Here is a 21,691-nt window from a genome sequence, read left to right as displayed (position 1 = left end):
TCAGACCAATGGCCCATCCAGTCAAAACTCTGTGTCACACGGTGGCCAAAAAACCCAAGTGCCATCAGGAGGTCCACCAGTGGGGCTAGAAGCCCTCCCAATGTGCCCCCCCAAACACCAAGAATACAGAGCATCACTGGCCCAGACTGAGAGTTCCAACAATAGGCTGTGGCTAATAGTCACTGATGGACCTCTGCTCCATATGCTTATGCAATCCCCTCTTGGCTGTCTATGCTTGTAGCCACCACCACGTCCTGTGGCAGTGAATTCAATGTGTTAATCACCCTTTGGGTGAAGAAGTACTTCCTTTTATCAGTTCTAACCCAACTGCTCAGCAATTTCATTGAATGCCCACAAGTACTCGTATTGTGAGAAAGGGAGAAAAGTACTTCTTTCTCTACTTTCTCCATCCCATGCATAATCTTGTAAACCTCTATCATGTCACTCCTCAGTCGACGTTTCTGCAAGCTAAAGAGCTCCAAGCATTTTAATCTTCCTTCTTAGGGAAAGTGTTCCAACCCTTGAATCATTCTAGTGTCCCTTTTCTGGACTTTTTCCAATGCTATAATATCCTTTTTTGAGGTGCAGTGACCAGAATTGTACACAGTATTCCAAATGAGACTGCACCATCGATTTATATGGGGGCATTATGATACTGGCTAAAGCGTTATAAATATACCAAAAAGAAAACCTTGCAAGATGGGTACTTCTGTGCAAGAGGAATGGAACTTATCACAGAACTTATCACAATTTTTTTTAAAAAAATGAGGCTAAAAGTCTCCACAACACCAAAGCCTTGCTTTGAGAGGGAGGTTTGCTCTGTTTGGCATTCACCAGAGAGCTTCTGCATGGCTGAAGTACAGGGAAGGACCTTTCTTCATAGGGAAAGATTATATATTATATCAGGGGTGGCCAACGGTAGCTCTCCAGATGTTTTTTGCCTACAACTCCCATCAGCCCCAGCCATTGGCCATGCTGGCTGAGGCTGATGGGAGTTGTAGGCAAAAAACATCTGGCGAGCTACTGTTAGCCACCCCTGCATTATGTAATCTATTAAGATTCATAGGGAAAGATTATATATCGCACTGGACTTTTTTCAGCGCTATATCTTTTTTGAGGTGCGGTGACCAGAATTGTACACAATATTCCAAATGAGACCGCACCATCAATTTTTACAGGGGCATTATGATACTGGCTGATTTGTTTTCAATTCCCTTCCTAATAATTGGCCTTTTTTATTGCAGTCATACACTGTCTCATCATTTTCATTGAGTTATCTACCACAACCCCAAGATCTCTCTCTTGGTCAGTCTCTTTGTCAAGCATGAGATTTCAAAATAACCAGTCCTTGGGTTTTGAAACAAAGTTTGGTTTATTGATAATCCATGTGGCTCAGTTGAGCTAGGTATTGGAACTGATACTTAGTAACAACAGAATACAAGCTTTAAAATGGCACATCAAAGGTTCTATAAACAATTCTACATTCACGTGTGAAATTCACACTCTAACTTCCTTATCTCTGTTGCGGTTGGCGCATCCTGGGTCCAGGCCTCACTGGGCCTGGGAATGAGTCCCAGGAGGTCTTATCTTCAAAGAGGACATTCCTGCATTTGTTAGTAAAAACGAAAGAAGCAATGGAGGGGGTTTGCTACTTTGATGTGCCTGAATCTAATTCAGGGTTAGTAACAATTCTGTGATCTGACAATTATAACAACTAGAAAATTCACAATGCTTGACACTCTGCTTGTACAATCTGTCTAGCTGATTCGTCTGACAGACTTCATATTTCTGGGATCCAAGATCACTGCAGAATGTTGACTGTAGCCATGAACTTAAAAGACGTTTGCTCCTTGGGAGAACAGCTATGGCGAACCTGGGCAGTATAAGAAAAAGTAGAGACATCACCCTGTCAACAAAAGTCCGTATAGTCAAAGCGTCAATATTCCCAGTAGTATTGTATGGCTGTGAGAGTTGGACCATAAGGAAGGCCGAGCGCAGAAGAATAGATGCTTTTGAGCTGTGGTGCTGGAGAAGAATCTTGAGAGTCCCTTGGACTGCAAGAAGATCAAACCAGTCAGTCCTAAGGGAAATCAACCCAGACTGTTCCCTGGAAGGTCAGATGCTGAAGCTCAAATACTTTGGCCAATGAGAAGGGAGCACTCCTTGGAGAAGACCCTGATGTTGGGAAAGACAGAAGGCAAAAGAAGAAGGGGACGGCAAAAGAGGAGATGGCTGGACAGTGTTACTGATGTAAGAAACACGAATTTGAGCAGACTTCAGAGGATGGTGGAAGACAGGAGGGCCTGGCGTGACTTGGTCTCGACTGTGCAAATGAACAAAAAATTGTCTGAAATAATAATATTCCAAATCATAATCCACTACTTCTTCACATAACAGCCTATGGTGTTCAAAGCTGGCATGAAATAGTTACCCACAGGACATCCAGTCATTCAGTTTTCACATTTTGCAAGATTGTTTAAAATCAGTGCTTTAAAAAAACCCTGAAAACACTAATGACATCAGGACCAAAAAAAAACCCCCACCATTCTTAAAAATGAGCTTCTTCCTCTGGCATCCATTTTCAGCATGTTAAAGTATCTGCAGCTTGTGAATGCCTAAAAGTAGCAGCTGATGGAATTGCTTTTGGTTGATTTTCATCAGCTGGTTCGGTGGATGACTTCCCAGTTTTCAGCCCTCGGTACCAAGCTACGTTACAAGTGCCTGAGGTATTGCGCTGTTTTATGATCAGCAAAGATGTTTTTTCACACTTAGACAACTTTCATAAGTTCTTAAAGGTAATCCCCTGTACAAGCACCAGTTGCTTCCAACTGGGTGATGTCGCATCACGATGATCTTCATCGTGGTCTCTGTGCAGTCCCACACATGGGTCTTGCCTTTGGCAATGGATCCTAACCTCAGAGACTCCAAAAGCTCGCTTGAGCGTTATTTTTGGCATGCTTTCCAGCTCGCCGTGGGGAGCAGGCACCAACTGTGCATGCCTGGAGCGAGTGGAAGGTGCCCCTCCCATGCAGTTTCTTCCTAACCGCCGCTCGGACAACACCTTCATCGTTGCATTCTTTTTCTTAGCTCATTCTTCTCTTCATCTCTTTGTGTTCCTGTGGTATCGTATTCTTCCCTTTTCTTCTCTACTATTTTTCATCCATATCTGTTCTTTTTTAAGCCTTATTTCTGCGCTTTTCTTTCCTTTCCCCTTTCCCCCCTCCCTGTCCGGAGCGTATGGAAGGGAAAACTACTTTCAAAAAGTGCCACAGCTGTGAGGCCAAAATCCCGTCCACTGACAGTCATTCCCACTCTTTTCTGCCTTAGGGAAGCCCACAGGGTCGACTCCTGCACCCACTGTGCCAGTTTCAACAAACAGGCCTGTTTTTGAAGGGCTGCCAGGCTTCAGAGCTTTCTCCTAGAAAAGTCTCTCTGGGCTATGCCCACTTCCAGCAATTCGCCGCCTCCCCCATCTCGAGAGGGAGATTTAGCTGCGTCGGCCGCTGTGGCATTGCTAAGAAAGCATAAGTCCGACAAATCTGCTTCCCGCCATTCCGAGTCCAGTCACAAGTCCAAGAAGTCGAGTCATCGCTCGGATTCATCCGCTTCAGCTTCCAAAAAACATCGGGAGTCTACATCCAAGACCAGCAAGACTTCTAAGTCGACACCTCCAGCTTCGATGGCCTCACCTCCGACTTCCACCTCGACTCCGATGGCCTCGACTTCGACACAGCGTACCAATCCAACACTTTTGCCTGCAGAACTTATGTCATCACTGAGATGCCCCAACTCACTCGAACTGCAGATGTGATTCCGATCCCATCCAGATCTCCATCTATCCACAGCTCCCTGCCTCTGGATATCCTGGAACCTGACCCCAGGCATCCTTTGGATCCAAACGCATTCCGGGACATCGGGGTTTCTCTTCTGTATAGAGAACCGAGCACATATTGAGATGTCGGGGTTTCTCCCCTGTACAGAGAGCTTTGTGAGTTATCCACCCAAGTCTCAACACAGCTTTTTCAAGAGACGTCCACTCAATTCTCGTCTCGAGACTACCTGGCACCTCTCTCTTATGACAGGGAGCTTTCTCACTGCCGTTCTCACTCTCCCATCCGCTTGGAACTCCGCCATGACTACCACTACCGCTACGACTACTCCTTGGCCTCGAGATCGCCTTTGCCTAGGTACCGAAGGGCTTCCAGGTACTTCTCCAGATCCCCTTCACATGAAAGGTTTCAACACTCTCAGTATCATGATTACAGGCACTCTAGGAGTCTACACACTTCTCCTACATATGTTCGACTCCAAGCCTTGGCCTTGACCTCCACCTCAGCTCTTAGGTCTCTGATTCAAGCTCCTCGTTCACCAATCGCATCCAATTTGACAAACTAGTGTTAAATGGCTCCTCTGACAGGGATTTCCTGGGGGAAGTCACCTTTACATCAATCAGAGGCTGCAGCATTTTAGATTATATTTTAATCCCCCCATCTTTCAAAGATTATTTAGTGCATTTTTATATTGACAATCGCTCTGAGAGTGACCATTTTCCCCTGGTTTTTATATTTGACAATCCATCACCTCCTGATGTTAACCCAGCCTGTTTAAGGGCAGACTCATCCGCTGGGTCTCTCCCTAGACTTATTTGGTCACACAACCTTGCTGTCAGAACCCAGCTAATAATCAATGAGCAAGCACTTGAGAATTTACGCCTCTCCCTTATAGTAAGTAAGTAAGTAAAATTTTATTTATATCCCGCCCTCCCCCGCCAAGCAGGCTCATAACCATACATTTAACAAAACATTAAATAACCATACATTTAACAAAACATTAAATTAACCCCAAACCGATTAATACATTAGTTAAAACAGTTACTAAGTCTAAAAACATTAAGTTAAATCTGGCAGTACCGTTATTGATCGACGCTATGCCTGTCAATTTATGTCTTCTATGAACCCCACAGAAGTTATCTCCTCCTATGACAACCTTGTCTCTAATGTTATTTCCCTGCTTAACTCTCCCTCTCCTCCAGTTTTTAAAGGCAAATCTAAATACAGTCCCTGGCTTAACAGAGAATGTCTTTGCCTGAAGTCCACACTTCGCTCTATCTACCATCACCATAGGAGCCAAAAAAAGTCTGCCTTACCAAAAGATTATTTTATTGTTAAACACAAGCTATTAGACATGGTCAGGGCCAAGAAGCTCCAGCTTGCTAGGGCCCAATGGGAGCGCTTGATTGAAGCTTCTAGGTCCAATGACAGTGGGAAATTTGGGGCTTTAATCTCTGGGGTCCTGCAGGGGAAACCTTATTCTACAATCACAATTTCTTCCCAAGCCTGGCACTCATATTTTTAAAATCTTTTTGGAAACAATGGGGCAAATTTCCCCATTTCCCTTGAAACTGGCATCAATGAGCATCCTGAGTGGCCACCTGTATCCCCGGAAGACATCATTACCCTGATTTCGCAACTTAAGCTTAAAAAGGCCCCCGGCTCTGACTCAGTCATCCCAGAGCTATTGAAGTTCCACCCAGAATGGTGGGCTCCACCCCTGGCTGCCCTGTTTACTATAATAAATAACACTGGAATAATGCCCAGGACATGGACCAATGCAATCATTGTCCGTATTCATAAAAAGGGCAATCCTTCATTACCTGAGAACTATCGGCCGATTAGCCTCCTATCAGTTGTCGGCAAGCTTTATGCCAAACATTTTCTAGTGAAATTAGAAAGCTGGCTGACAACAAACAACATACTAGGCCCAGAACAAATAGGGTTTCGCCATGGTAAATCCACCCTTGACCACTGTGTCGTTTTATCTCACCTAGTTTCTAAATACAGTGGGAAATCTGGCAACAAACTCTACGCTGCCTTTCTAGACCTCAAGGCGGCGTTTGACTCAGTTCCCAGAGAGTTGCTTTGGGTTAAGTTGGCCAGGATGAACATGGATCCCAGATTGCTTACCTTGATCAAAAAATTGTATACATGTACCACCTGTCAAGTTAAGTATAACCTTCAGGGAAATCTAACTTCCGAAATTCCAATTTGCAAGGGTGTGAAACAGGGCTGTATCCTTGCCCCTGCACTTTTTAATCTTTTTCTAAATGATCTAGCCCCTGTTTTATATGCAATCGATGGGCATGCCCCTAAAATTGCTCGCCGTCATGTTCCCATCCTTTTATATGCGGATGATGCCATCTTACTGTCATGTTCCCAAATTGGATTGAGGCGTCAATTATGCCAAGTTATGACCTATCTCAATAACAACGAGTTGTCCCTCAATTATGGGAAAACAAAGATTTTGATCTTCTCTAGATCTTGGAAGCAACATTTATGGTCAGTCCAGGGAAACCCTATTGAACAGGTTAAAACTACCAAATATCTGGGGATTAATTTTTCCTACAATGGGAGCTGGGCAACCCATCGCAAGTGCGCTCTAACAGTGGCAAGAATTAGTGCCTTGGCTATTGCCCGGTTTTTTTATCTGAAAGGGAACCGATATGTCCTCATGGCCCGAAGAGCTTTCAATGCGAAATCTAGCCCCCAACTCTTATATGGTGCTCCCATATGGATTGATGCCTTCGATCACACCGCCGAAGGCCTACAATCCCTTTTTTTGAGGAAAATACTGGGATTACCCAACTGTGTTCCTTATGCTGCAATTTGCATGGAAACTGGACTGTTGCTGCTGGAAACTCGCGCCTGGCTTTTGACCTTTAAGTTTTGGCTGCGCCTTTTATTTAACTCTGATCAGAACTCTTTCACCTTTTTGATGCTGATGAACCATCATGCATCCAAATGGTTGACCCTGATCCAAAAGAAAATTACATCCATAGGAATTTCCTTGGATGCATTTTATCTATCCTCTGCTCCTGCAGTATTCTAATCCATCAAACGCAGATTACTAGATATCCAGTTGCAACGTCTAACTGAGGCAGCTCGGAAAACCTGCTCCCCAAGCTATTTGGGTTTATCCCTGACTCCTGGGTTTTTAGCTCCCTATTTCCTCTGTTTAACTGATCCTCACCAAAGAAGAGCTTTCATGCTGGCCAGATTTAATGCACTACCATCAGCCATCCTCTCCAGAAGATACCACAGAATCCCCCGCAATCTTAGACAATGCCCTTGTAGCCAAGGAGTCATCGAAACAGTCTCTCATGTTCTTTTGGACTGCCCTTTCTATAGCAGTCCACGAGCAAGATACTTAGATGCTCTGCTCTTTGACCATCAAGGCCTCTCTGTCAATGCTAAAGTTCGCTTTTTACTCCACGGGAAATCCGTTGCCTGCGGCAAGACCCATGTGCGTGACTGCACAGATGACCACTCGAAGATCATCAGTTACAGGTAAGCAACCTGTTTTTGTCACCACTCACGTGGCTTGCTTTTTACAGGTTGCGATCCAAATCAGAGAGGCTTTTACTCATGCATAGCCCACAGCTATTTTATGTCATTTAACTTTTGCTGGTTTAACTTTGTTAATCATCCATGTGTGGGACTGCACAGAGACCATGATGAAGATAAACAGGTTGCTTACCTATAACTGATGATCTTCAAGTGGTCATCTGTGCAGTCACACACACACACCAGCCTTCCCCTCTGCTGGCTCTTTGCTTCTCTCCTGCACAGATGTCAGTAGCGGCGAGAAGAAACTGAGTGGGAGGGGCGCCTTCTGCTCGTTCCAGGCATGCGCAGTCAGTGCCTGCTCCCCAGGGTGAGCCGGAAAGCGCACCAAAAATAACGCTCAAGCAAGCTTTTGGAGTCTCCAAGGTTAGGATCCATTGAAGACCCATGTGTGTGACTGCACAGATGACCACTCGAAGATCATCAGTTACAGGTAAGCAACCTGTTTTTGTCACCACTCACGTGGCTTGCTTTTTACAGGTTGCGATCCAAATCAGAGAGGCTTTTACTCATGCATAGCCCACAGCTATTTTATGTCATTTAACTTTTGCTGGTTTAACTTTGTTAATCATCCATGTGTGGGACTGCGCAGAGACCATGATGAAGATAAACAGGTTGCTTACCTATAACTGATGATCTTCAAGTGGTCATCTGTGCAGTCACACACACACACCAGCCTTCCCCTCTGCTGGATCTTTGCTTCTCTCCTGCACAGATGTCAGTAGCGGCGAGAAGAAACTGAGTGGGAGGGGCGCCTTCTGCTCGTTCCAGGCATGCGCAGTCAGTGCCTGCTCCCCAGGGCGAGCCGGAAAGCGCACCAAAAATAACGCTCAAGCAAGCTTTTGGAGTCTCCAAGGTTAGGATCCATTGAAGACCCATGTGTGTGACTGCACAGATGACCACTCGAAGATCATCAGTTACAGGTAAGTAATCTGTTTTTTTCACAGCAGACTTTTTTACAGGGTGGTTTGCCATTGCCCTCCCCAGTCATCTACACTTTCCCCCCTGCAAGCTGGGGACTCATTTTACCGACCTCAGAAGGATGGAAAGCTGAGTCAACCTGAACCTAGCTTCCACCAGGATCAAACTCAGGTCGTGAGCAGAGCTTGGGCTGCAGTACTGCAGTCTTACCACTCTGCACCACGGGGTTCCTTCCCCGTAAGTTCTTACAATGGCAATAAGTTCCCATTAATGACATTATATATTTGATTTTGGGACTTTAAGAAAACCGTTGAAACTTTAAAAAAGAAATTTAAATCAAAGTAATCTTTTTGTTATAATTACGAACGCCGATTTGATCCTGCTTTCAGATCAAAAGTACAAGATTAGTTCAGCCTTTCTAATTACTCTCTCTTATGCGTAAAGCACAGCGATCCTGTTTCCGGGAAAGTCAACACATCTTCTGTCGCGAAATCATCAAAAACGCTGTCCTCCTTCCTCCTCACCCCGCCAAAGGTCAAATTTGGGGTTCTCAAGGAAGGCTGCACTTACTCCACTACGGTGGTCCTGAAGAACATTGGAGTTGATTACTGCAGGTTTGTATTGGTTATTGGTTAAGTGGGATTCAGATCATCTATTCCATTAACAGTGGCACAGATAGAAGGCACAAGAAGGAGGTGAAGCAGTGTTCGACATCTGAGCAGGCGTTGTTTTGTAGAAAAACAAGTGGCTGAGCTCATTAGCATAGCTCATTAGCATATGCCGCCACCATCACCCCAGCCAAAAGCAACCTGATGCAAGAAAGGAGAACCCCGGGTAAGCGAGGCCTGCTTGGACTGGCTGGAGATCCAGCCAGCCCAAGCAGGTCTCATTCTCCTGGGGCTCTCCTGGGCCGCCTTCTGGGCCCCCCAGTCAAAAGGCCAGCAAGCCATTCGCTGCCCAGAATCGCGTAAGAAGTTAAGAAAGGGTGGCGTGGGCTTCTCCAGGAGTTCATGAGGGCTGCTGGGGGGCGTAGTAAAGCCTCCTAGTGGCTGGCTGGCTGCCTGCACTCTCCTAATCTAGGGATTGTTATGCAGCTGCATCTACAATTCAATGGACAAGGTAGGTGGGGAGGAAGTGGGGGAACCATCAGAAAGGTTCAGGAACTGTGCTCCTGTGAGCTCCTGCTGAATCTGAGGCCTGCTTCTGAGCCTTTTGCATTGGTGCCGAGTTTGTCCATGACAGATCGATCCTTGTTGTGTCACATATGCTGGGCACAGCTTTAGGATCATAGAGTTGGAGGGGGACATCCAGGGTCATCTAGCCCAACTAATGAGAGATTCGGCCCAGAGCATTCTGTCTGATGAGAGTAAGTGTGGTAAGAAAGGATTTAGGTGCCTTTTGTTCAATGAAATTTCTGGTACGGCATCACATCCAGATTAGCGGAGTATTGCAGCTCTTCAGAGCCAGCACGGTGGAAGCACAGAGGAGCTTGAAGAGGAGTACAGACACACTCAGAAAACATACAAAAAAAACCCTTAACAAAGATCAAATGTTTGAAACGGACTATATATAGTAATTCTTTCCATTGGGGACATTTTGGAATATATTCTGAAAATTAAGCCCTAAAATGAAATTATCTTTCTGGGAAACCAGGAGCTGATGAAAATATAAACATACAAGCAGAGTTGGTTAGGCCTTAACTCTCCTCCTGTCCACGTAGACTTCTGTTATTTCTTGGCAGGTTTCGGGTGCAACAACCACCGCCCTCTACTGGACTGCGTGTGATTTACCTTCCAGGACCCGTAAGTCACAGACAGCTTGACTAAGCTGTTCACCAGGCCCCAGTTTTCTAGGAGGAGGTTCCAGCATTTAAGTCACCTGCATTGGTAGAAGCAGTTCAGAGCTGAATTCGACAGCCCGTATTTTTGTTTTTGACTTTAATTATCCTCCCTCAACTTGGGGGGGGGGAGGGGCGGGATGACCGGAGAGCAAGATGGTTGCTAAAAGGAGCACTTATGACCAGAACACAAAAGGAGACCAAGGCTGCTTTCCTTCCAATTACATGGTATCAAAGCAAAAAAGGAAGGGGGCCGAGTCCTGAAAGGTTGGTTCCGCTAGTAGAGGTGTTGTCCCCTGGTGGAAGGAGCATTCCCGACAGAAGACACCAGGGCTCTTTTCCTAGCAGGAGCTCCTCTGCCTATTAGGCCATGTCCCCCTGATGTAGCCAATCCTCCGAGAGCTCAGAGGGCTCTCAGTACAGGGCCTACTGTAAGCTCCAGGAGGATTGGCTACATCAGGGGTATGTGGCCTAATATGCAAAGGAGTTCCTGCTACAAAAAAAAAGCCCTGGGTAAAAGCATTAAGTAGTCACCAGCAAGGTATTTCTTGGTTAATAGCAACAAAAACCATCATTTACTAGGTCGGTAACCTCACAGCTTTAATTTTCTTCACTAATGAACTCATGTGGTGTTATCTTCCAGGAAGGAACGGTGGCTCAGTGGTAGAGCATCTGCTTGGGAAGCAGAAGGTCCCAGGTTCAATCCCTGGCATCTCCAAAAAAGGGTCCAGGCAAATAGGTGTGAAAAACCTCAGTTTGAGACCCTGGAGAGCCGCTGCCAATCTGAGAAGACAATACTGACTTTGATGGACCCAGGGTCTGATTCAGTAGAAGGCAGCTTCATATGTTCATATGAATGGAATCCAGTGATTGTGGAGTTGTAAGGAAATCCATAGTGAAATCAGACTGAAGAGTGAACATCTCCCAAGGCCATTCTGTTGTTGTTTTATTTGTGAAACAAAGAGTTTGGTACTGGCCTTAGGGAGTAAGTAGGCAGAGAAGGTACATGCCCATCCTAGGGCAGCAGTACAACCCTTGTCACGCCATGACACATATACATCACAACAATGGCCCCCAACCTTTTTGGTACCAGGGACCAGTTTTGTGGAAGACACTTTTTCCACAGACCGGTGGGGGTGATGAGGTTTTTGCTGCCGATCCATGTTCCCCCATGGGGGGTCTTTAAATGAGGGATAGGCGAAGGTCACTACCGTGCTACCTCTTCCACCTGCCCAAGACCCGAGCAAATGAAAGAGGTGGTGCTTTTGGAGTGCCTCTTTTATCCACCTGGGACCTGGCCGGGCAAAAGGGGTGGGGTGATGCCTCTGCCTCACTCTGAGAGCCACTTTGGTGTAGTGGTGAAGTGTGCGGACTCTTGTCTGGGAGAAGCGGGTTTGATTCCCCACTCCTCCACTTGCAGCTGCTGGAATGGCCTTGGGTCAGCCAGAGCTCTGGCAGAGATTGTCCTTGAAAGGGCAGCTTCTGGGAGAGCTCTCTCAGCCCCACCCACCTCACAGGGTGTCTGTTGTGGGGGGAGAAGATATAGGATATAAGCCGCTCTGTGTCTCTGATTCAGAGAGAAGGGTGGGGTATAAATCTGCAATTCTTTTCTTCTTCTTCTGTGGCCTGGTTGCTAACAGGCCACAGACCGGTACCAGTCCAAGGCCCAGGGGTTGGGGACCCCTGCACTACAAGAAGACGGGGATACACCAAGTAGATAGTAGGAAATCCTAGGCATTTGTGAACTTAGGCCCTGCCAGCGATCTTTCCCCCATCGCTTTTAAGGAGAGAAGAACCATGGGAAGGGAGCATCCAACATTTTTTTAAACTTGCGTCCCCCATTTTTCCTAGGTGGCTGCTGGACTGCAGACAAAACTGGAAATCGAGATATTTGCCATGGCCATCGGGCTGGACGGGAGCCAGGGCATGGGTGAGATTCACCACCGACTTGAAATCCATACGGAGACAGAAATTCTCTACTTGCCTGTGGAGGCAAATATCCTTTTGCAGTCCCTCTCTTTCTCCCTCGCCGCTTTCTGTCAACAGGTGGGACGAAATAAAGAGATCTTCAGTCTTCGGACCGCGCCGAACAGGTCCTGCCTCTCCCCTTCATACCTGGCTAGAGCCGCAGGAAAGGGATAACAAAGAGGCAGGTTGTCGGTAGTCTACAGAGGTCCCAAACGATTTTAAATAGGTGGGGGCAAAAGAACAAAGGGGAGGGGAACGTGGGCCAGCAAGGGTGGGGGGGAGGGGGAGAGTCAGAGCAAATGAGTAAAAGGAAACAGGGAAAGTGCAATCAGTGTTGGGCGGAGGAAATGAGATTTTTGCACTTCTCACTCTTTAATAGACACCAAAATATCAAGGCTGTCCATCATACTTTCCCTCCACCATCTGCTGGGAAAAGAGTTTGGAGAATTTTAAGAACATGAGAGAAGCCATTTTGGATCAAGCCAGCAGCCCACCTAGTCCAACACTCTGTGTCACACGGTGGCCAAAAAACCCAGGTGCCATCAGGAGGTCTGTAAGGAAGAAATCAGCTTAGAGCCAGCCGATAAGTTAAAGCAAGTTACTGACCTATGTTTTGCCAGCTACTGCCTGATTTTCAGTTTGCCAGAGCTGATGAATCATCCTAATTAACCGGTACCAGTCCGCGGCCAGGGGTTGGGGACCCCTGCACTACAAGAAGACGGGGGTACACCAAGTAGATAGTAGGAAATCCTAGGCATTTGTGAACTTAGGCCCTGCCAGCGATCTTTCCCCCATCGCTTTTAAGGAGAGAAGAACCTTGGGAAGGGAGCATCCAACGTTTTTTAAACTTGCGTCCCCCATGGGCTGGAGAAGGCAAAGGGAGCCAGCGGGTCAACTTTTTCCTCTCTGCCTCAAAGATAAAGCCAAGCAGGAGAGGAAGGGGGTTTTTTTTTATCATGCACGATCTGCCGGGCTGAAAACCCTCCCGCCCCTGAAGTTTGAGATTTTAATTGTCGTTATGGTTTGTAGACCTCTGAGGGCATTCCGAATTTTCTTTGCCTCGTTAATGGCAGACATTTGAGGTATTTTGCATTTCCCATCAATAAAAGTACCTTTTGCCTTACCTGTTGGAGTGGAGTCTGGACAGCGGAACAAGCCTCCTAGCAAGTGGGAAAAGGAAAGGAAAGGTCCCCTGTGCAAGCACCAGTCGTTTCCGACTCTGGGGTGACGTTGCTTTCACGTTTTCACGGCAGACTTTTTACGGGGTGGTTTGCCATTGCCTTCCCCAGTCATCTGCACTCCCCCCCCCCCCACAGCAAGCTGGGTACTCATTTTTACCGACCTCAGAAGGATGGAAGGCTGAGTCAATCTCGAGCTGGCTACCTGAACCCAGCTTCCGCCAGGGATCGAACTCAGGTCGTGAGCAGAGCTTAGAACTGCAGTACTGCAGCTTTAACACTCTGAGCCACGGGGCAATGGCAAACCACCCCGTAAAAAGTCTGCCGTGAAAATGCTGTGAAAGCAATGTCACCCCAGAGTCGGAAACGACTGGTGCTTGCACAGGGGATCTTTCCTTTCCTCACCAATAAAAGTACCTTTTGCCTTTCCTGTTGGAGTGCAGTCTGGAGAGCTGAACAAGCCTCCTAGCAAGTGACCTATGCCTGAAATCCTACAAGATCCATTAGTGGGGCCAGGACGCTAGAAGCTCTCCCACTGTCTCCCCCCACCCCAATCACCAAAAATAGAGCATCACTGCCCCAGACAGAGTTCCATCAATACCCTGTGGCCAATAGCCACTGATGGACCTCTGCGCCATTTCCCCTTGGCACAATCCAAATTTATACCCAGTGCTGGGCAGCGCTTTCTCTGTTGGTAGAGGAGGATGTCTTGATGAGTTCCCTTCCCATAGGCTTCCCAGCCAGGTCTGTGCAGATCAGGCAGAGGTGACCCATCAGGTGAAAGGCGACCCCCTCCTGTTGCCAGAGACATTCGATCTTCTCTGTCGTTATTGCTCCATTGGAGGTTCTTGAGAATAAAATGACATCCATCCTTAATGTACGTTTCACTCGTCCTAACAAGCGGCATCTACGACAACAGGCCCCCGGACTACCCTCAGGAGGGCAAGGCAGACTCGGTCCGGCTGGTTTCGACAAGCCCCATCTCTCATTCCAGGGCAACGCTTCCTTACAAGCTCCTGGATAAAGTAAGTAGTGGGGAGGGGGGGGGCACATTTCTCAACACTGATCCTCTCTCTGCAGCTCAACAGCACATCCTGCAGAGAGAGCCAGTTTGGTGTCGTGGTTAAGTGTGTGGACTCTTATCTGGGAGAACCGGGTTTGATTCCCCACTCCTCCACTTGCACCTGCTAGCATGGCCTTGGGTCAGCCATAGCTCTGGCAGAGGTTGTCCTTGAAAGGGCAGCTGCTGTGAGAGCCCTCTCAGCCCCACCCACCCACTTCACAGGGTGTCTGTTGTGGGGGAAGAAGGGAAAGGAGATTGTAGGCTGTTCTGAGACTCTGTCCTTGAAAGGGCAGCTGCTGTGAGAGCCCTCTCCAGCCCCACCCACCTCACAGGGTGTCTGTTGTGGGAGAGGAAGGCAAAGGAGATTGTAGGCCATTCTGAGACTCTGTCCTTGAAAGGGCAGCTTCTGGGAGAGCCCTCTTCAGCCCCACCCACCTCACAGGGTGTCTGTTGTGGGGGACGAAGGTAAAGGGGATTGTAGGCCGTTCTGAGACTCTGTCCTTGAAAGGGCAGCTACTGTGAGAGCCCTCTCGGCCCCACCCACCTCACAGGGTGTCTGTGGTGGGGGAGGAAGGGAAAGGAGATTGTGAGCTGCTCTGAGACTCTTCGGAATAGAGGGCGGGATATAAATCCAGTATCATCTTCATCTTCTACTGTGTGTTGACATGACTACTTCACCCGCTCACAAATGGTGAGTAAACAGCACCTAGCCATGAATTTCCGTCACTGACCTTGCTGTGCTTTTGGAAGTAATCAAGGATCAGGGAAAGACCAGTATTTACAGGCAATTCCACACCATGATTCCAGGCATCTGAACTGCCCTGTTGCAAATTGAAACTGGACAGGAAGTCTGATCAGGCAGATGTTTCTGCAGCTCCCCCCACCCCACCCCAAGTTACTGCCAATACACACATGAGCGCATACGCGCATGCGCCCACCTGTTTTTTAAACGAAACTAACCAGGCAGCACATTCCATGGTTGAGGCACGGCAGTAATGTGCAGAGGCGTAGACTTTTCAATTTCCCGGGGGGGGGGGGCGCAGGGCTGGGGCCCAGCCAGAGCCATTTGATCCCGTGACATCACAGGGAGGGGCCTCCATTATCACTACCTATGAATTTATGGAGAAGCTCCCCCCCGCCCCAACAATGCCCATGGACCGGGCCAAACCCAGGAAAAGGTAGAAGTTGGCTAGTGGTTATAGTGGTATCTCAGAGGTCTCTTGCTGTGTCCTGTTTTTGAAATTCACTTTCGGAAAAGTCACTTTAAGATCTGCAAATATACATATCACGTGCATAGGACAAACCAGTGGTCACAAATTGGACAGTAAAAGGCAATACAGAAAAGCTTTAGGGGAACATTTTAGAAGTTCCCCTGGACGTTCACTTACAGCAGACATTTCTCTTCCCCCCCCCACTGTTTTCTGATAACCCTGAAGCGGGGGAGGGCCTCCAAACTGGGGGATCCCCTGCCCTCAACTGGGCATTGGCAATCCTGTGCCTTAGGTGGTGAACAATTGTCAATACACACCTACTTGACAAAGTCTTTAAGAGGGTAGTCATTTTGAAAAAAAAAAATAGGCTTGCTGCGGCCATTAATTTTCAAAAGGATCTGGTTCAGCATCCATTTAAATTGAATGTATGGAAGGCCAGATGCTGAAGCTGAAATACTTTGGCCACCCAATGAGAAGGGAGCTCTCCCTGGAGAAGACCCTGATGCTGGGAAAGACGGAAGGCAAAAGAAGAAGGGGATGGCAAAAGATGAGATGACTGGTGTAACAGACACAAATTTGAGCAGACTTCAGAGGATTGTGGAAGACAGGAGGGCCTGGTGTGACTGTCCATGGGGTCACAAAGAGTTGGTCTTGACTGTGTGACTGAACAACAAAAAAAAATCACAGGCTTGAAGAAGATCATTAGAGCTTACCAACACTAGTTAATATGCATATTGACACCTAGCTAGAAGCTCAATTCGCATTTCTAAAGAGCTGAGGTTGTAAAGTCATTACATCACTTTGCAGCCCAGAGGGGAAATCACACAGACTCTACCACCCCATTTATGCCTTTGAAGATAAATTGGAAGCCCCCAAGTCCTGTGTTGGTTGCCCAGAGGGTTTACGCCTATGGTAATGTGGACACCTCAACACTGGAGAAGCGTGCGGGTCAACTGCCACAGGGTGTGCTGCCTGGTCAGTCCTTCCCGCAACACTTTTTATTTATTTTGTTCTACTTATATCCCGCCCTCCCCATCAGAGCAGGCTCAGGGCAGCTTACAATTTTATGCATATACATAAAATATAAAAGTGCGTGAAGACATAAAGACATAAAAATCAAACCATTTCCGTACAATATTAATCTTTAGATGGTATTCTGTTTGATAAGATGGATAACTGCCTAGTCTGTTTTTATATCACGTTTTACTATTCCGCTGTTCTGGCCGGATGTTCCATGTAAAAACAGAGCTTAGGTTCATCCTAGAGGTGGTCGAGATGTTTCGGAGTGTGTTGCAGCCTGTGATCTTAGTTAACAAATGCCTGGTGGAAGAGCGCCATCTTTAACCCGGTGCACTTAGTGGCATGCCCAGAACACACCAAGCTGCCAGTGTGACTGCAACCAGAGATACTCAAATGACAATCAGTACAGTTGAGCTACGCTGAACACGTTACTTATGCTGTAGCTGCTTCCTCAGAACATGCGCAGAGTTCTTTTGACCCTCCCTTGCTCTTGCATCCCTGGTGTTATTTTGCCGGGGGAAGGCCTTCGGTGAAGCTCTCAGCACTTCTCTACTGATTTCTAACATTGTGTTCATTTTCTTTTGCAGAACAGATCATGGGGGAGCCTAAACGAAACTCCAGCCACGTGACTCCCCAGCAGGAATTGTATTAAAAAGCAATATACTGGTTTCGATTTCATCTATATTTTTAAGAAGTGTAACGAAGTGTTCATTCATTTCATACTCGAAGAGGCATTTAGGTGTGGACTTCTGAACCATGAGTCAGTCACAAGTTCCCACAGAGTTGTTCTGCTCAAGAGCAGTTCTGGGAGAGCTCTCAGCCCCACCCAGCCCACAGGCAGTGTTCCCTCGAAGCTGAGTGTGAGCTAGCTCACAGATTTTTAGCCTTCAGCTCACACATTTTTGTCTTAGCGCAGGAAGGAGGACCCCAGAGCACACTAATGTATGCAGTCGCTCACCACTTTAAGGCCAGTAACTCACAAAGTGGAATTTTGCTCACAAGACTCTGCAGCTTAAGAGGGAACACTGCTCACAGGGTGTCTGTCATGTGGAAGGGAAGGGAAAGGAAATTGTAAGTCACTTTGAGATTCCTTTGGGTAGTGAAGGACAGGGTAGAAATCCTCTTCTTCTTAATAACAATAATAAACAGCTTGCTCAGGACTGTACATTCTTCTCTGGGAGGTCTAAAGAGGGCAGCACTTTACAACGCTGGGGGCAGGAAGTGTATTTTCTGCCCAAATCTGAGACCAGCTGAGCAACGTTCCCTCTAAGCTGCAGGGCCTTGCGAGCAAAAATTCGACTTTGTGAGCTACTTGACGCTAAAGTGGCAAGCCACTGGCATGAAAGTTGTTTCTGCCTAAATTATTGCGCTCTGGGGCCGTTTTTCCTGAGCTAGGACAAAAACGTGAGCCGGAGGCTAAAAACCTGCGAGATAGCTCACGCTTGCTCAGCTTAGAGGGAACTCTGCAGCAGAGCTTTAGCAAAGGAAAGGGACCATGCTGTTACCACTGCCCCCCCCCCCCCCCGCCACAAACATTCACAGTCTCCACAGCAGATGTGAGGGCACCAATCCGAATACGCCAAGGCTCCCTTGGGTATTCCTACTATTGTACCATCCATGTTGCCTAGCCTCACTGCATCACTAGGAGCATCCTGGGCATAGACTCCAAGGCCATCTCAAGTTGGCGGCGGAACTCGTTCTGGATTGTTCTTCTACATGCGCAGCTCAGGGAACGAAACTCGAGCCCGCACACAGCAGGGCTCAGAATCTTCCAGCGCTAAGCTTGGGTGCTTGTCTGATGTCGGCTTCACCCGTTTTGAGGAGAGGGACTACAGCATATATGCCACCAGGCAGGTGGCATCATCTACCCGCTGCTCCTTCAGCTGCTGAAGTGGTATTGGGAAGTCTCAAGAACTAGGCTCTTAAAGAAAACACAGCCCTCTCCTGTTCTTGGTTTTCCATCTTCCTCGTTGTACTTCTTTCCCTGTAAATGGTCAGTGCTTAACAAGCAGCGTGAATCACTTTTCCGTACGTGTGTTGGGTACGGAGGCACAACAGGCCAGCATGAAGGGACAGGGCCATTACCCGCTTTGCTCGGGTTTTGTCCCTTCTGCTGAAAGCTTACGAAGCCAGCTCAGAGATCACTCCTTCAGACCCACGACCCTTGAGAGACGGGATCTTTCCTTAGTTTTGACAGCCTCCCTCTGTCTTCTGAGTGCATGACAAGGGCAGAGATTATCTTTCCCCCCCATAAGTCATGACCGTCAGCACTTCTGGGGAGGGACTGTGGCTCAGTGGTGGAGCATCTGCTTGGGAAGCAGAAGGTCCCAGGTTCAATCCCTGGCATCTCCAAAAAAGGGTCCAGGCAAATAGGTGCGAAAAACCTCAGCTTGAGACCCTGGAGAGCCGCTGCCAGTCTGAGAATACTGACTTTGATGGACCAAGGGTCTGATTCAGTATAAGGCAGCTTCATATGTTCTGACACACAACGGCCCAGACTCCTCCTACCAGAAAGAATCAACGCCTCAGAACCTGCAGAACCGGTGAGGGGAAGGGGGAGCAGCTAACCATCCCTAGGCTACATTCAGGACACAAAAGAGAAGCCAGCGATCATTGATTTCGAGATAACCTGGGTAACTCTGAACTTGGATCCGAAGCTAGAAATAAATGCGAACCGAACGCAAAGAGTTTATACAGGGAGGAAACACCCTGCTCGTGCAAATCACACACAGAGAACTGTGCAGGTTTTTTAAGTGAACGATGTCTGCACCGTTAAAGGGATTTTTTTATTAAGATACAGGGAAAGGGGACAGATGTCTCATGGTCCCACTAGATCTCTCCCCCCACCCTCCTCCACAAAAGGGGCTAAGTGGATTCCAGAAATGTTAGCGTTTGGCTACACGTTGCCTTTGGAGCCCAGCCGCTACAGCATCCAATAAGGATCTTCTCAGCACGGTCAATATCGCTTGACGTGTGCATTCAAACAGCTTCCTTTCATCTGATTGACCGTTTTTCCTTGCCGCATACTACTACACCGCATGCCTGTGCATGCATGTGTACTTGCGTGCACGACAGGAATAGGACAAGCCCCATGGCGCAGAGTGTTAAAGCAGCTCACGACCTGAGTTCGATCCCCGGTGGAAGCTGGGTTTTCAGGTAGCTGGCTGGAGGTTGACTCAGCCTTCCATCCTTTCGAGGCCGGTCAAATGAGGACCCAGCTTGCTGGGGGGAAAGCGTAGAGGACTGGGGAAGGCAAGGGCAAACCACCCCGTAAAAAAGTCTGCCGCAAAAACGTGAAAGCAACGTCACCCCAGAGTCGGAAACAACCAGTGCTTGCACAGGGGACCTTTCCTTCCTTTCCCTTTCCTTGTCCAAGAAGTCATTTGTGGAACTATAGGCTGAGAATCAGTGGAAATAAAATCCAAGAGCCTGGATCAGGTAGGAAGCCATTTCCAGTACCTGAGCATGTAAACTCCATTAGGATACAGCAACGGGCTGAAATTGTAAGTGTACACAGGAGAATGTAAATGTATTTATTTTGGCTCTGTGAGTCCAATCTCCTCGCTGCGAAATGCCAAAAGCGGGGAACACTCACACTGGGAATGCGGCTGTACAAAGAAGGCAAAAAAAGGTCTCAGCATTCAGGAATTGCCGGCCACAGTGTCTTTTGGCTTTGCAGTGTTGCTACATCGTGAAATCTGGCTGCTTATTATAACGTCACAACAGTGCATGTTATGAGCCCAGGTTAGCCCCTACTTAAGTAAGGAAGGAAGGAAAAGGAAAGGAAGGAAGCAAGAAAGAAGTCTGCCACGAAAACCGCTGTGAATGGGCAGCTAAGCAGCAGACACAAGGAGGCATACATCTCCCTCCCCAACTTTTTTTGCAGAACCTCCGTATACCCCTGTTCAATCTTCCAATCCCTCAAGATCCATGCTGGTTGGACTTGCAGGAAGGGGAAAGAGCACGGCTCTGGCACAACCAGGAGTCGTCATCGTAGTGCAGTAGCTCTCAGTTTCACAGAGTCACAGGAGGACCCCCCCCCCCCTCGCTAGACCACTGCAAGGATCATCTTCTCTTTCTTCTTCCTCTTCCGCCTCTTCTCCTCGAAGCGGTCGGTGGCGTCGGCGAAAAAGGTCACCTCGTCGTTGGCCTCAATTTCTCTCTTGAGGAACTGGAGGCCGGCCATGTTGAACCCCAACACATCCTGCAGAGAGAGTGGCAGGGAAAAAAAAGATCTATGGGTGAGGCCAGTGCGAAAATCAAGGGGACTTGATTTCAAGGCCCTTCTTGACATTCTAATGAAGTCGACTGACTTTGCTCAGTGAAAGCTCCCTGTAGTCCTTAGAACAGCCCTGTAAAGGCAGGCTCAGATTACCATCTTCCACTGATGAAGGCGATCTGAGGTTGAGAAGCTAGGGGCCCCCTGAAAATTCAAGTGTGAGAGTCATGAGCTCACACTTGTGGCCAGCTTGTTGGCTGGCTACAAGTCTTCTGTTTTACTGCTTCTTTTACTGTTTGACTGCTTACTGTTTACTGCTTCTTTTACTTTTACTGCTTCTTTTTATTGTCTTGTCCTTCACTGCTTCCTGTCTGCTTTGGTGCTTCTAAGTAATTGTGGAACAACGATTTAAACCAAGGGCTCAAAACTGTGGTTTAAATAGTTGTTCTGTCATGGTGGCACCCCTAGGACAACTGAGATGCATGCTCTGACCTTGTGACACACCTGGCCACGTTAACGTATTCTTGCTAAGCTAATTGATGAAGAACTATTAAGAAACCTGTGCTCCACTAATGGATAAATACAATGTTGGTTAATACATTAGGTTCTACGCCAGCGGCAGCCAGACGCTTAATGTAAGAGCCACTTAGAATAGACATCAGGTGTTTGAGAGCCACAAGAGATGGACGTTGGAAGGAAGGAAGGAAGGAAGGAAGGAAGGAAGGAAGGAAGGAAGGAAGGAAGGAAGGAAGGAAGGAAGGAAGGAAGGAAGGAAGGAAGGAAGGAAAATAGATGGAGGGGAGGTAGGGAGGGAGAAGTGGAAAGAAAGCAACTTTAAATGCTGCTGGCTGGCTTGGAGAAATGATTTAAAGAG

The 21,691-nt window shown here is 47.6% G+C and overlaps 2 protein-coding genes across 3 annotated transcripts in view; one reads left to right on the top strand and one right to left on the bottom strand.

Annotated features, from left to right (window-relative positions):
* SPAG17 (sperm associated antigen 17) overlaps positions 1-17,227 on the top strand; it is a 154,037-nt gene extending 136,810 nt beyond the window's left edge. The window contains exons 45-49 of the mRNA XM_060236319.1: positions 8,766-8,935; positions 10,063-10,123; positions 12,010-12,251; positions 14,206-14,329; positions 17,186-17,227. Of these exons, the coding sequence (XP_060092302.1) occupies positions 8,766-8,935; positions 10,063-10,123; positions 12,010-12,251; positions 14,206-14,329; positions 17,186-17,227 (639 nt within the window). The remainder of the gene's footprint in view (positions 1-8,765; positions 8,936-10,062; positions 10,124-12,009; positions 12,252-14,205; positions 14,330-17,185) is intronic.
* WDR3 (WD repeat domain 3) overlaps positions 1-21,691 on the bottom strand; it is a 418,951-nt gene that overhangs the window by 326,341 nt on the left and 70,919 nt on the right. Inside the window, exon 27 of one of the 2 annotated variants that reach the window (XM_060236859.1) lies at positions 20,633-20,802. In XM_060236859.1, the coding sequence (XP_060092842.1) occupies positions 20,647-20,802 (156 nt within the window). In that variant the 3' untranslated portion in view covers positions 20,633-20,646. Of the gene's footprint in view, positions 1-20,102; positions 20,803-21,691 lie in introns of those variants that run through there. The other variant, XM_060236858.1, reaches the window with a different exon arrangement.

The sequence above is a fragment of the Heteronotia binoei genome, chromosome 4 (genome assembly GCF_032191835.1).
Source record: "Heteronotia binoei isolate CCM8104 ecotype False Entrance Well chromosome 4, APGP_CSIRO_Hbin_v1, whole genome shotgun sequence".
Taxonomy (NCBI): Eukaryota; Metazoa; Chordata; class Lepidosauria; order Squamata; family Gekkonidae; genus Heteronotia; species Heteronotia binoei.
This window is presented reverse-complemented; position numbering and strand designations above follow the sequence as displayed.